Source organism: Triticum urartu, chromosome 6A, assembly GCF_056163025.1.
Source record: "Triticum urartu cultivar PI428250 chromosome 6A, HENAU_Tu73, whole genome shotgun sequence".
In the NCBI taxonomy this organism is placed as follows: Eukaryota; Viridiplantae; Streptophyta; class Magnoliopsida; order Poales; family Poaceae; genus Triticum; species Triticum urartu.
Window position 1 is genome coordinate 88,615,146 of NC_141878.1, and position 12,360 is coordinate 88,627,505.

At 45.8% G+C, this 12,360-nt stretch overlaps 1 protein-coding gene across 1 annotated transcript; it reads right to left on the reverse strand.

Annotated features, from left to right (window-relative positions):
- Positions 1-11,352: 11,352 nt before the first annotated feature.
- Positions 11,353-11,937, reverse strand: LOC147964138 (uncharacterized). Its single transcript, XM_087529848.1, has one exon. It carries the CDS (start codon positions 11,935-11,937, stop codon positions 11,353-11,355), a length of 585 nt encoding a protein of 194 aa, XP_087385974.1.
- Between the last annotated feature and the right edge of the window lie 423 nt (positions 11,938-12,360).

Here is a 12,360-nt window from a genome sequence, read left to right on the forward strand (position 1 = left end):
TGAGAGGTCAGAAGAGAAGAGAGTGAATAGTGATCTAGGTCTTTAGCTTAGTGGTCGTGTCCTACAGTCAGCGTGTGCTCTGATACAATCTCTGTAGCGACCAGACCTCAAACAGTCTGATCTCTATGCTCCGGTGTCATCCCTGGATCAGTAATGCTGACACCACACAGTACTCGGAGGATTTATAGCAGAGTATCAATCACACACTTATTACATTGAATGTCTCAAAAGAGAACTTATTACAATAAATATGGCTTAAGGCCATCTAATAATGATAACAGCGGAAGGCTTGGAAGATAAGTGAGTCCATCAACTCCAACGGCATCACTGAGTATAGAACCACGACCTAAAAACTCCTTAATCGTCGTCTGAAAAGTCTGCAACATTAACGTTGCAGCCCGAAACGGGTCAACACATGGAATATGCTGGCAATGTAACACATAGAGAGTAATGGAATGAAACAGCTATACTATATGCATATTTGGCTGGTGGAAAGCTCTATGGTTACAATTTTGCGTAAAGCCAATTTTTCCCTACTTCAAAGGAATAAATTTATTTAACTATCATGGTAGTTGTTAAACATTGAGAATGGTTGACAGCATTCTCAATCCCAATTAAGCATCATCATTAAACATAACCCAACAAAATTAATTTAGAGTAACATGTTGAGATTCACATGATAATCCAGGTACTAGATACTCAAGATGTCCATAACCGGGGACACGGCTAACCATGATTAGTTTATTACACTCTGCAGAGGTTTGCGCACTTTTCCCCACAAGACTCGATCGCCTCCGTTTTGTTTCTCGCACTACATGGTGTTTGAGAAACGGATGACCGGGACATAGTCTTTCAGAAGCGCTAGCACCTTACGATCGGGTAGACCGTACCACCTACATCCCCTACATCTACTAGTCTACCACTGTAAGAGTTCGCACGACTTAGTCAACTATGCTAGAGCCCATAATAGCTTGTGGCTGCACATGGAAGTTTCTAGTATGAATAGTCTCATGATCCCTTTGAGCCTGGGTGGTGGTCCAAAAGAAAACAGGCAAGTCCTGGAATACCTAGGTGCCTCAATCCACCCAGATGTTTGTTTAAGTTGCCACCGTAGATAAACCATTAATTAACAAACTCACATCTGTCATGGATATCACTCACCCAATCCACGTCTACTAGCATAGCATGGCATAATAAGCAAATGTAGAAGTAACTCCCAAAGGTTTGATAATAAACAGGTAATAGGTACTACCTCATCTACTTCCCATCCCACAATTTAATTAGATCCTAATCATGCAATGTGTGAGGATTGATCTAATGCAATAAAACTGGGTCGTCGAAAAGGGTATGATCAAAGTGTTACTTGCCTTGCTGATGATCCGGGAAACCTAGCGATTTGAAGTAACAAGCGGCGCACTCCGGGTATTCTATCATGGACAAACAAACAAGCACACAATAAGTACTCATCTAATGCAGAGGTAGAACTCAAATAAGATATCTAACCAGAAGGTTCAACTTAAGAACTCCGGCTGGCAAAAAGAATCAAATCGAATGAAGCAACGAAAGTCAAACGGCGAAAGAAAACAACTTTGTTCTACTAATCTGGATCTAGGATAAATTTTATAGTAGCAAAAACTTGTTTAAGTTGGTTAAACGGATAGAGGGTTTCGAGACGAAACTCTAGGCGCTTGAATCGCCTGATTCCGATAAACGAGCGAAAAGTTATACTAAAACGAAAATCGGATCAGGAATCGCGATCAGAAAAATCGCAGATTTAATCCGAGAAAAAGAAAAAAACAACGAACGCTCGCTAAATTAAATAAACCGACGGAAAAACCGACGGGAAAACCGAACGGTTTTTCGAAAAAAATAAAAAAAACCGGCGCGGATTTCGAGGCGGCGGCGCACCTCGGCGAGCATGCGTCGGCGGCGTCGGCGGCGGCATGGCGCGGCGTCGGCGGCGGCTGGCGGCGGCTAGCGGCTGGGGCGGCTAGGGTTTCCCCGAGTGGGCTGTCCCGGCTTATAAAGCCTGCCCGGGCCGGTGTCCCGGTCGGACACGGCCCGTAGGTCGGTGCACAATTTTTTTTAAATAATTACGCGCAGAAGAAAAATAAAAAGAAATACTAAGCGGACTCCAAAAATTCCGAAATAAATTTTCACGGGCTTCTAAAATCAAGCCGCACAAGGTGAACATTTATTTGGGACCTAAATGCAATTTTGAAAAACGCACATTTTTCGTAAATTCAAATAAAACACCGAAAAACTCCGAAATAAAATCTTATTTGATATTATTATTAAATCCTCAATATTTCTCTATTTTGGGAAAGTCATTTTATTCCCTCTCTCATATTTTTGTAATAGAAATAATTGATGATAAAATAAATAAAATCAAATGATCCTATTCTCAAAATTTGAGAAAACTCAAATATGAAAATAAAAAAATCCCCAACTCTCTCCGTGGGTCATTGAGTTGCGTAGAATTTCTAGGATCAACCAAAATGCAAAATAAAATATGATATGCATTGATGATCTAATGTATAACATTCCAAATTGAAAATTTGGGATGTTACAAGAAACCATCTATAATTCAAGATGAGTAAAAATTGTCACTTGTCTGCGCGTGTTGAGCCCCTTGTATTTGTAATAGGGGTGTGGCTTATCCAACCTGTGTGAGTTACATATGGCTGCGCTGGACTCGTCTAACCGTGTCCATGGTCTTAACGACCTATCAAATGCTTTAGCTGGTGAGGCCCTTTCGCGCTTAATATTTCCATTTACTGTAATGATGCCACGTGTACCGGGTATCTTAAGCATAAGGGAAGCGTAGTGCGGTATTGCATTAAAGCGAGCGAAAGCTTCACGTCCAAGTAGTGCTTGATAGCCACTTTGGAATGGAGCAATGTGGAATGTTAAATGTTCGCTACGGAAGTTATCGGGGAAGCCGAATATAACCTCTAGTAGCAGGGAGCCTGTCCAATGAGCCCCTGGGCCTGGCGTTACTCCTTTAAGGGTAGTATTGCTTAGGCAAATTTTCGTTGGGTCTATCCCCATTTTGCGGATTGTATCATGGTATATCAGGTTTAAACTGCTGCCACCATCCATCAGGACTCGTGTAAAGTGGCATCTGTCAATTATTGGGTCTAATACCAGGTCAGCCCATCCTGCACGCCGGATACTTGCTGAGTAATCCCGATGGTCAAAAGTGATTGGTTGAAACGACCAGTGGCAGGACTCCGCGGTGATAGGCCTTTGGGCATATTTATCTGGGAGTGCCGCTTTGTTTCTCCCCTTTATCACGTGTAACACGTTTACTATTTTGACTTTTGGTGGAAATTTTCTTTGTTCCCCAGTGTTTTGCTTGAGAGGCTCATCCCCGTCTTCGCTTGGTGTATCTTCCCCCTTGTGTACGGCGTTGAGCTTGCCGGACTGCTTGAAGACCCAACATTCTCTGTGGGTATGATTGGCAGGTTTACCGGGGGTACTATGGATCTGACATGCTTGGTCCAGAATTTTGTTTAGGCTGGACAGTTTGTCTCTGGCGCCTTTAGAGGGTGGCTTTTGCTAACTTGGTCAAGAGCTTTTGAATCCGGCGTTTACTTCCGCGCTCTTCTTGCTGTCTTCTTTATTCCGACGTTTATTATTGTTGTTGCGTCGTGATTTCCCGTATCCATCTCTATCTTCAGATGTACTGGGGTTGCCGGCGCTGCATCTGGCTAGCCAGCTATCCTCACCCGCGCAAAAGCGGGTCATGAGGCTTGTTAATGCTGCCATTGTTCTCGGCTTTTCTTGGCCGAGGTGTCTGGCAAGCCATTCGTCACGGACGCTATGCTTAAAAGCGGCCAAGGCTTCGGCGTCCGGATAGTCTACTATTTGGTTCTTCTTAGTAAGGAAGCTGTTCCAAAGCTTTTGGGCTGACTCTCCGGGCTGTTGAGTTCTATGACTCAAATCATCCGCGTCCGGGGGTCGGACATAAGTCCCTTGAAAATTTGCCCGAAAAGCGTCTTCGAGCTCTTCCCAGCTTCCAATGGAGCTTTCAGGGAGGCTTTTAAGCCAGTGCCGAGCTGGCCCTTTGAGTTTAAGGGGTAAATACTTAATGGCGTGGAGATCATCTCCTCGAGCCATATGGATATGGAGGATATAGTCCTCAATCCAGACCCCAGGGTCTGTTGTTCCGTCGTATGCCTCTATGTTTACGGGTTTGAATCCCTCTGGAAATTCATGGTCCAGTACCTCGTCGGTGAAACATAGGGGGTGTGCGGCACCCCTGTATCTGGGTGTATCGTAGTGTTCGGATGTTTGTTGTGTTGCATCGTATGCTGGAGCGCACCTGCGTGGTCCATAGATGGATATGGTTGCTGTCCTTTTGATGCGAGCCCTCGCATGGATCGCGTATTGACTTATGTGCGGCATTGCTTGCCGCTCTATGTTGGCCGTGAGGTCGTCTATCCGGCCAAGTGGCCGTTTTAATTTTTGGTTGCGGGGGATCTAAGGCCTCCTCATCAAATTCGGGTAGCAACTTCCACTTCGGGTAGCTCTTGGCGGGGTGATTACCGCCGTACTTCGCTGCTGCGTTGAGTACTTTGCTCCATCTGATTCCGAGTGTGTCTTGTGTAGCCTTGAGTCTTTGCTTCTGCTTTTTTAGACTGCTCACGGTGGCAACAAGCCTTTGACGGGCATTCTGTTGCTCCGGGTGTCTGTCCGGTGTGAAGTCGTCCGGACCTATTATCTTTGACAGAGTTAGGTTGTTCGGCTTGATCCTTTGTGTTGCTGTGGTCCGGCAATGGTTCCCCCTGCTCTAACGCTGGGTCTGTATGATCGTTGTTCCTGTCGAGGCGGGATTTGGAGCGGCGTTTACGCCGCCGCTTTGACTGCTTCTCGAGGGGACAACCCTTCGTTGCGTCCTTCCGTTCCTCGTCATCATTTGCTTTTGGTGTGTTCACCATGTATACGTCATGTGGTGAAGTGGGCGTCTAGTGCCCTGTGGGCAATGGTTCCTCTACGTCTCCTGCATCGTCGTCCATACCATCGATGTCTCCGGAGTCGAAGTCGAGCATGTCGTTTAAGTCATCGACAGTGGCTACTAAGTGGGTGGTGGGTGGGCCATAAATTTCTTCGTCGTCCACATCCCAGTCTTGCCGGACATAGTTCGGCCAGGATCCTCCTGACAAGGAGAGAGACCTTAATGAGTTCAGTATGTCGCCAAAGGGCGAGTGCTAAAAAATATCCGCGGAGGTAAACTCCATGATCGGCACCCAATCGGATTCGATAGGAACAAGCGCAGGCGGTTCAGAGTCCGTGTCCAGAGGAGGATCCGACAGTTTAATAACACGGCTCTCATGCAAGGTAAGGTCGATGTTCGGCTCGATTGCCGCTAAGGGTAAGCCTTCTGTGGCGGGGTCCATCCACCCGTCCGCGGAAGGCGCACCTGGCTCCGAATTGAGGGTCGGAGCGGCTGCCTGTGCGATCTCTTGAACACTCTCCGATGGTAGAGCTAAATCGTACTCATCGTGACCGTGTGACGCACAAGGCAGAGGCTCGAATCTGTCGAGGATCAAGTCTCCACGGATATCGGCCTTGTAGTTTAAGCTTCCAAACCTGACCTGGTGGCCAGGGGCGTAACTTTAAATCTGCTCCAGATGGCCAAGTGAATTGGCCCGCAGTGCAAAGCTGCCGAACACGAGGATCTGTCCGGGGAGAAAAGTCTCACCCTGGACTGCATCGCCATCGGTAATAGTAGGAGCCATCAAGCCTAATGGCGACGACACAGAGGAACTCTCAATGAAAGCACCAATGTCGGTGTCAAAACTGGCGGATCTCGGGTAGGGGGTCCCGAACTGTGCTTCTAAGGCGGATGGTAACAGGTGGCAGGGAACATGATGTTTTACCTAGGTTCGGGCCCTCTTGATGGAGGTAAAACCCTACGTCCTGCTTGATTAATATTGATGATATGGGTAGTACAAGAGTAGATCTACCACGAGATCAGAGAGGCTAAACCCTAGAAGCTAGCCTATGGTATGATTGTATGTTGTAGTTGTTGTCCTACGGACTAAAACCCTCCGGTTTATATAGACACCGGAGAGGGTTAGGGTTACACAAGTTCGGTTACAAAGGAGGAGATATCCATATCCGTATTGCCTAGCTTGCCTTCCACGCCAAGTAGTGTCCCATCTGGACACGAGACGAAGTATTCAATCTTGTATCTTCATAGTCTAACAGTCCGGCCAATGGAGATAGTCCGGCTGTCCAGAGACCCCCTAATCCAGGACTCCCATAGGCGCAGTAGACGAGACGGTCGTGGAAGCGGCGCCGGCAAGGTGGACGACAACGGGGATGAAGCGAGAGGATGGGATGCAAGGATCCCGGTCCGAAGCCGTGGATGAGAGAGGTCGATATCCTTTAATGGCCGACGGCGTCGGGGTATTAGCTCCGGCATGGTGGAGGAGGACGGCGGTGGATGGGGTGGTGGACGGAGGAGGCTGGGGTGGAGAGGGTGTTTTTGGCGCCCATGGAGTACGAATGGGGAAATGGAGGGAGAGAGGAAGGGGGGAACCATGTCTTTAGGGCGCGCTTGTCTCAAATGTGAGGAAATTTACAAACTTAGCCCCCGTTTAAAATTTCCTACATCACAACAATATTAGTCGGTTGGGGATAGGACGGTAATCTCACATACATGGAATATTTGCCGACGAGAGTTTGTTTTTGGCGCCCATCGTGTATGAATTGGGGAGGGTGTCGATTTCGGCCGAGGAGACACTGTGTTTTGGCGCCCACCGTGTATGAATCTGGGTGAGAGGCGGTTATGTCACGTTTGAGTGAAATTACAAACCTACCCCTATCGAAACCTATAGAAATCAAGCCGATAGGCTTTGCATGGCAGGGATAGGCAGTAATTTCCATCTTGCAGATTTTGGTTTCGGGCACTTACTATGACTTTCCCCGCTTCGTTCAAATTTTTGCAGAGCAAGAGTGCACGTTTACCGTGCCAACTCAATTCGAATCTAGTTTGTATTCTATTTTTGTTCGGGCAGGATCCATTTTCGATTGGAATAAAATTCTATATACATCATTTATATATATACTTTCAAAAGCACAACAAAGAATTCTGCTCCTTTATATGTATAATATGATTTACAAATACAATGATCTCAAAATCATAAGGTTGAATTCAAAAAATTTAAACCAAATTATGTTCTACTAAAATGTATGGATCAGTAATATCTACGTATTAAATAACATAGATGTGCGTGAATTCATATGAGTATGCATGTTTGATAGATCAATTTTGGTTCGAGTATTAATTACATGTATCATCATCTCGAATTCAAATATTTGAATCCCTTTTATGTTGACTCCTTTCACGCCCATCTCTCTCGCATGCATGCTCCTTCATGTAGCTATCACTCTCTTTTCTCGAGCTCACCCGCACGCTCACTTCATGTTTCTCCTATCTTCGCAAACATGGTCTCTCGACGTCTCCCTTGAGAAGTGTCACACTCTCCCTATCGTTATACATTACACGGTTTTCATTATCTCTCATGTCTCTACCGTTCTCTGGTATCACTAGGTACATAAGCTTTCTTTTTCACTGCCACACACATAGTCTCACTGGTCTTTCACTTTGTCTTTCTCTCTATGGGGTTCTCTCACACACCCTATATGTCTCTAGATATGACTCATACCACTAAACTTACTCTCTCCTCCAGGCACAACATTTGTTGTGGTCTCCTTTCCGTCTCCATCCCAGTTATAAAACTAACACTATTCATTTGTTTACCGATCAGACAACCCCCCCCTCTCTCTCACACACACACAAACACACAACTCCTGCTTCCACTCCCCTTCCCGACTACCGTCTCTCTCTCACACACACAAAACTCTCGCTTTCGCACCCCCTACTCGTATTTCTGTCACAAACATTTATCGACTAGCCTCTAGATAGGTTTATACACCCGCACACTCATGCTTCCACTATCGCATACATGTCTCTCTCGCGCTCCTTGTATCTATGTAGATTTTTCTTCCCTTCTTGAGACACGCCCTCTCGATCGTGCACACACACATACTATCGCCCCATTTTAAGCTGATACCTCTCGCGCATGCACTCCGTCCTCCTCCTCTCTCCCTCTCTCACACACACATGGGCTTTTTGCAACAACTAGCAAGATGCCCATGCGTTGCATGGAACATCAAGATGCATTTGCATGAGTAGTTTATCTTATGGGAGAAAAGGATGAATGAGGGAAGGCCTTATTTGCAAATGTGGAGAGGGGTGTGGGTATCTTTTTGTAAAATTGCCGTAGTTTCCTTCCCGTCCTCCAGATATAAATCGGACAGCCTATATTGCAGGATGGCAGGCACACCATCATCACCAACTCTGTTTTTTATCTCTACTCTTATAAAAAAGCATAGTCGGTGATGATGGTGTGCCTACCATCCCGCAATATAGGCCGTCCGATCTATATCTAACGGATAGGAAGGAAACTATGGCAATTTACCCGCACTCCTCTCCACATTTGCAGATAAGGCCTTTCCTCGTTCATCCTCTTCTCCCACAAGATCTTGATGTTCCATGCAACGCACGGGCATCTTGCTAGTAATAGTAGAAATTAGACATATACCACTTCTCAAATCTTGAAAGCAACAACATTCCTCCCTTATCTCATCAAAACCACCAAAGGAATATATTTTGAGTGAAACATAACATATTTTTAGTGATATACGTATTTCAAAACTAGACTCTTTTTTCTATCAAATCAGTGAATATGTATTAATCAACTTTGATCGTGTGGCAACGCATTGTTCCACAATGTAGTGCCTATAGATTTTTTAAGAAGTCAAAGTTTGCAAACTTTGACCAAGTTTGTAGAGAAAAATATTTATATCTACAATAGAAAAAATATATAATGCGAAACTACATCATATGATGAATCTAGTGATATATGTTTCGCACTCTAGATGTAAATATTTTTCTCCACAAACTTGGTCAAAGTTTGTGAGGTTTGACTTTTCAAAAAATCTATAGGCACTACATTACGGAACGGAAGGAGTAGTTATTACCATTGTATAATTTTTTGGACACCAGCCAAACGGTGGAGTACATATACGAAGAGAAGAGGCGCACGCACGCAGTCGGTCTCTCGCTGTCTCGCACACATGAGAGTTACGTAAAGGCACCATTAACAAATAAACCCTAAAACCCTAGGTGCATGATTGCTGTATGCGCAGGTACCGGCTACGTGGTGGAGCGCACCTTTGTAGGAATAGTCAGCTCGCGTGATAATTTGATCCGTAGGAGTTGATGGTCGGGGCTACAGGTGAACGACCTGGAGGCGGTGGCTCGCCAGTTGCCAAGGATCAAGTAGCCACGTTTAAAATATCATTTTTAGCGGGGGTAAGAGTTCCGATATTCAATGGGGCGTTATAAGTACTAAGTAGTTTTTAGAATGATTGGTATGGACCAAAAATGGAATTCATAACTACTAGCTCCTTGGCGTATGGTTGTATGGGTTTATGTTGCGAGATGTTGAACCTGGTAGTTCTAGGGCAAATACTATGGTTTAGATGTTGGTTTTCAGCAATGAAAATCAGAAGAGGGAAACGCTTCTTTGATAAAAAAAACTACTACCTCTGTTCCAGTTTACTAGTCCCCATTGTAGTTTGGGTCAAAGTTTTTCCATGAATTTTACTTGTAAAATGTGAATGGAAAATGAAATTTTGTTATACCCAAACAAAAAAGTACTAGAGGGAGTGATTGCTCTGACACGTACGCGACCTCTCATAGCGCATGCATTGAACCAGCGCGCCGGCCAAGAGGGCCCCACTCGCTGCAGGCCCAGCTGAACACGCCTCCTTGCCGCATGCAGCCGGCTTCAGACTGCCCCGCCTGCCTCCATTGAATCCGCGTGTGTTCCAGCAACACGTCCTTCCGCGAGCCGATTGGCATTTTAGAACACAAAAAATGACCAAAATATAATTAATTACGCATGGTCTTGACTTGTTGTGCTTGCAGTGGTAGCAGGAACTAGAGGTTTTTCTTTAATTATAACTCTCCTCACATTTTTTGGCTTTGAAGTGAATCATGGTTGTGGACATTATCTATGAATGTGCAAATATCCGTGAACATGAGTTTGATGTGGAAGTTGAACTTGGAATGTCGGGCATGCACATGAACTATACCATGTCCAATGCTTCGTCTGTTATTGTTTGGAAAGTAATTGCTGTTATTACATGACCCAAAAAAATATTATTTTGTGCCACATGAGTAGATGCACGGACATCACAACAGGCATGCTGACTGGATAAACATTTGAACCTAGCTATTATGAAGGAAATTTTGTATTGACAACAGTTTTAGATAGCAGGAGATGCCTAGCCTGCTCTATCTCTGCTAGCTTATTTCTGGCTCCTTCCATCTCTTCTTTGGCTTCGGTGAAGAGAGCATATGATTGCTCTTTTCGCTTCTTCAGGAACTCAGCTACATTCTCAAGGGCTGCTGCATGCTTTCTTTCAGCCTTTACTAGAGCCACGAGGACATGAACAGCTAACGACTCCACCTGGATTGTGTGTAATCTAGCATCATCTGGGAATTTGCACCTTGTGTCCAATCCAGCATCATTAGGGAACTGGCACCTTGTGTGTAATCGAGCCTCATTTTGGAAACATGATCTCGAGGTTGACCATACTTCCCTCCTCGCAGGAACTACATCCTAACATGAAGTTACTTCTTTTTTAGATCAATACTCAGAGCAAACCAGATCCATTTAGTAGAATCCAGATAAACAGGACTCGCAGAAGTGAATTCAAAAGGAAAAATATAAAAATAGACTACAAGGTGAGAACACCCACTTCCTACATCAAGCTAAAAACGGAAGCATTAGGACGATTAAGACTCTTCTTATTACACATCGAAGAACACGAGGCTAAGAGAAACAAAAACTACAACATATACACATCGAAGAACACGAGGCTAAACGAAAGTAATTGAAAGGGTGTTACTTACCAAAGCTCGTTTTACAGGTTTGGTGCAGCTCCTGTTTAACTTGCCACACTCCTTGAAGATGTCCCCAATATCCCGTGTTTGGTCTTCATTGCTCCTCTGCATGTTCACACTCGTGGTTTTAAAATCTCAACATGGCAAGAAAAATATACTACTAGTAATACTCACGCATCTTGTGGGCAACATTAAAGCACTCGTATGCCATGTTAGAGCATCTCCAACAGAAGCGCAACGCATGACACTTTAAAAAAGCATTTACAGCGCTGAGATCGAGAAGTAGAGATAGAGAGTAGAGAGTAGAGGATAGTTCTCATCATAGATATAGCATAGATAGATAAAAAAAATAGATAGTTCAACTACTCCTCATAGTCCGACTCCTCCTCGGTGATGTCCTCCTCCGACGTCTCAATGTAGGCGTGAAGATACCGATCGTCGTCGGATTCGCAGGGCGACGCTGCTCCTAGCCTCATGTTGAATTGAGCGTCTGATTTTCGCGTACGCTTGTCCTCGCGATAGGCGGCTCGCTCCGCCCTCCTCTTCTCCCTCTCCGCCCTCCTTTGTGCATAGAACTCACGCTCGTTGATGATGTCCTGCGGGGAGCGTTGGCGCCAGAGCGCCATGGCTTCCTCGTCCATATCGGCGATGCCGAGACGGTGCTCCCGCCTCTGGTTGTCGCGACGATCCTCGTCGGTGATAAGCCATGGCAGAGGTGCGAGCTCCTGTGCCCGCTCCCACGTCGGCACGATGGGGAAGTTCAATGTTCTATGAGGCCACCGGAGGCACCACGCCGCCGCGTCATACGTGCGGGCGACCTCGTTGGTGGTGTCGTAATTGCCGAGGCCGAGGCACATCCCGTGGAACCGGATCTCGACGGAAAAGCCACCGGAGGGGCGCGTGTGGACGCCACGATATCCCCAAGTTTCCCGGCGACGCGGCGGCATGGTGGCGCGACGGCGGCGAGGCGAGAAAGAGCGGGGAGAGAGCGGTGGCAAGGCACAAAGTGGGGAGAGAGTGGTGGCAAGGCACAGAGCGGTGGGAGGGCGTTGGATTTAATAAAGCGCGCCGGACGCCGCGCGCCAAAACTAGTGCGCACCTGGACGATTTTTCCCGTGCGCGCACGATCCTTTCCCGACGTCCCTACTATCTCTACTCTCTTCTCTACTGTTATATTTATTTTATATTTAATATTTATCTCTACTTCTCTACTCTCTACTCTTTTTTCTTTTAAAAAACAGAGTTGGTGATGATGGTGTGCCTGCCATCCTACAATATAGGCCGTCCGATTTATATCTGACGGATAGGAAGGAAACTATGGCAATTTTGCAGAAAGATACCCACACCCCTCTCTAGATTTGCAAATAAGG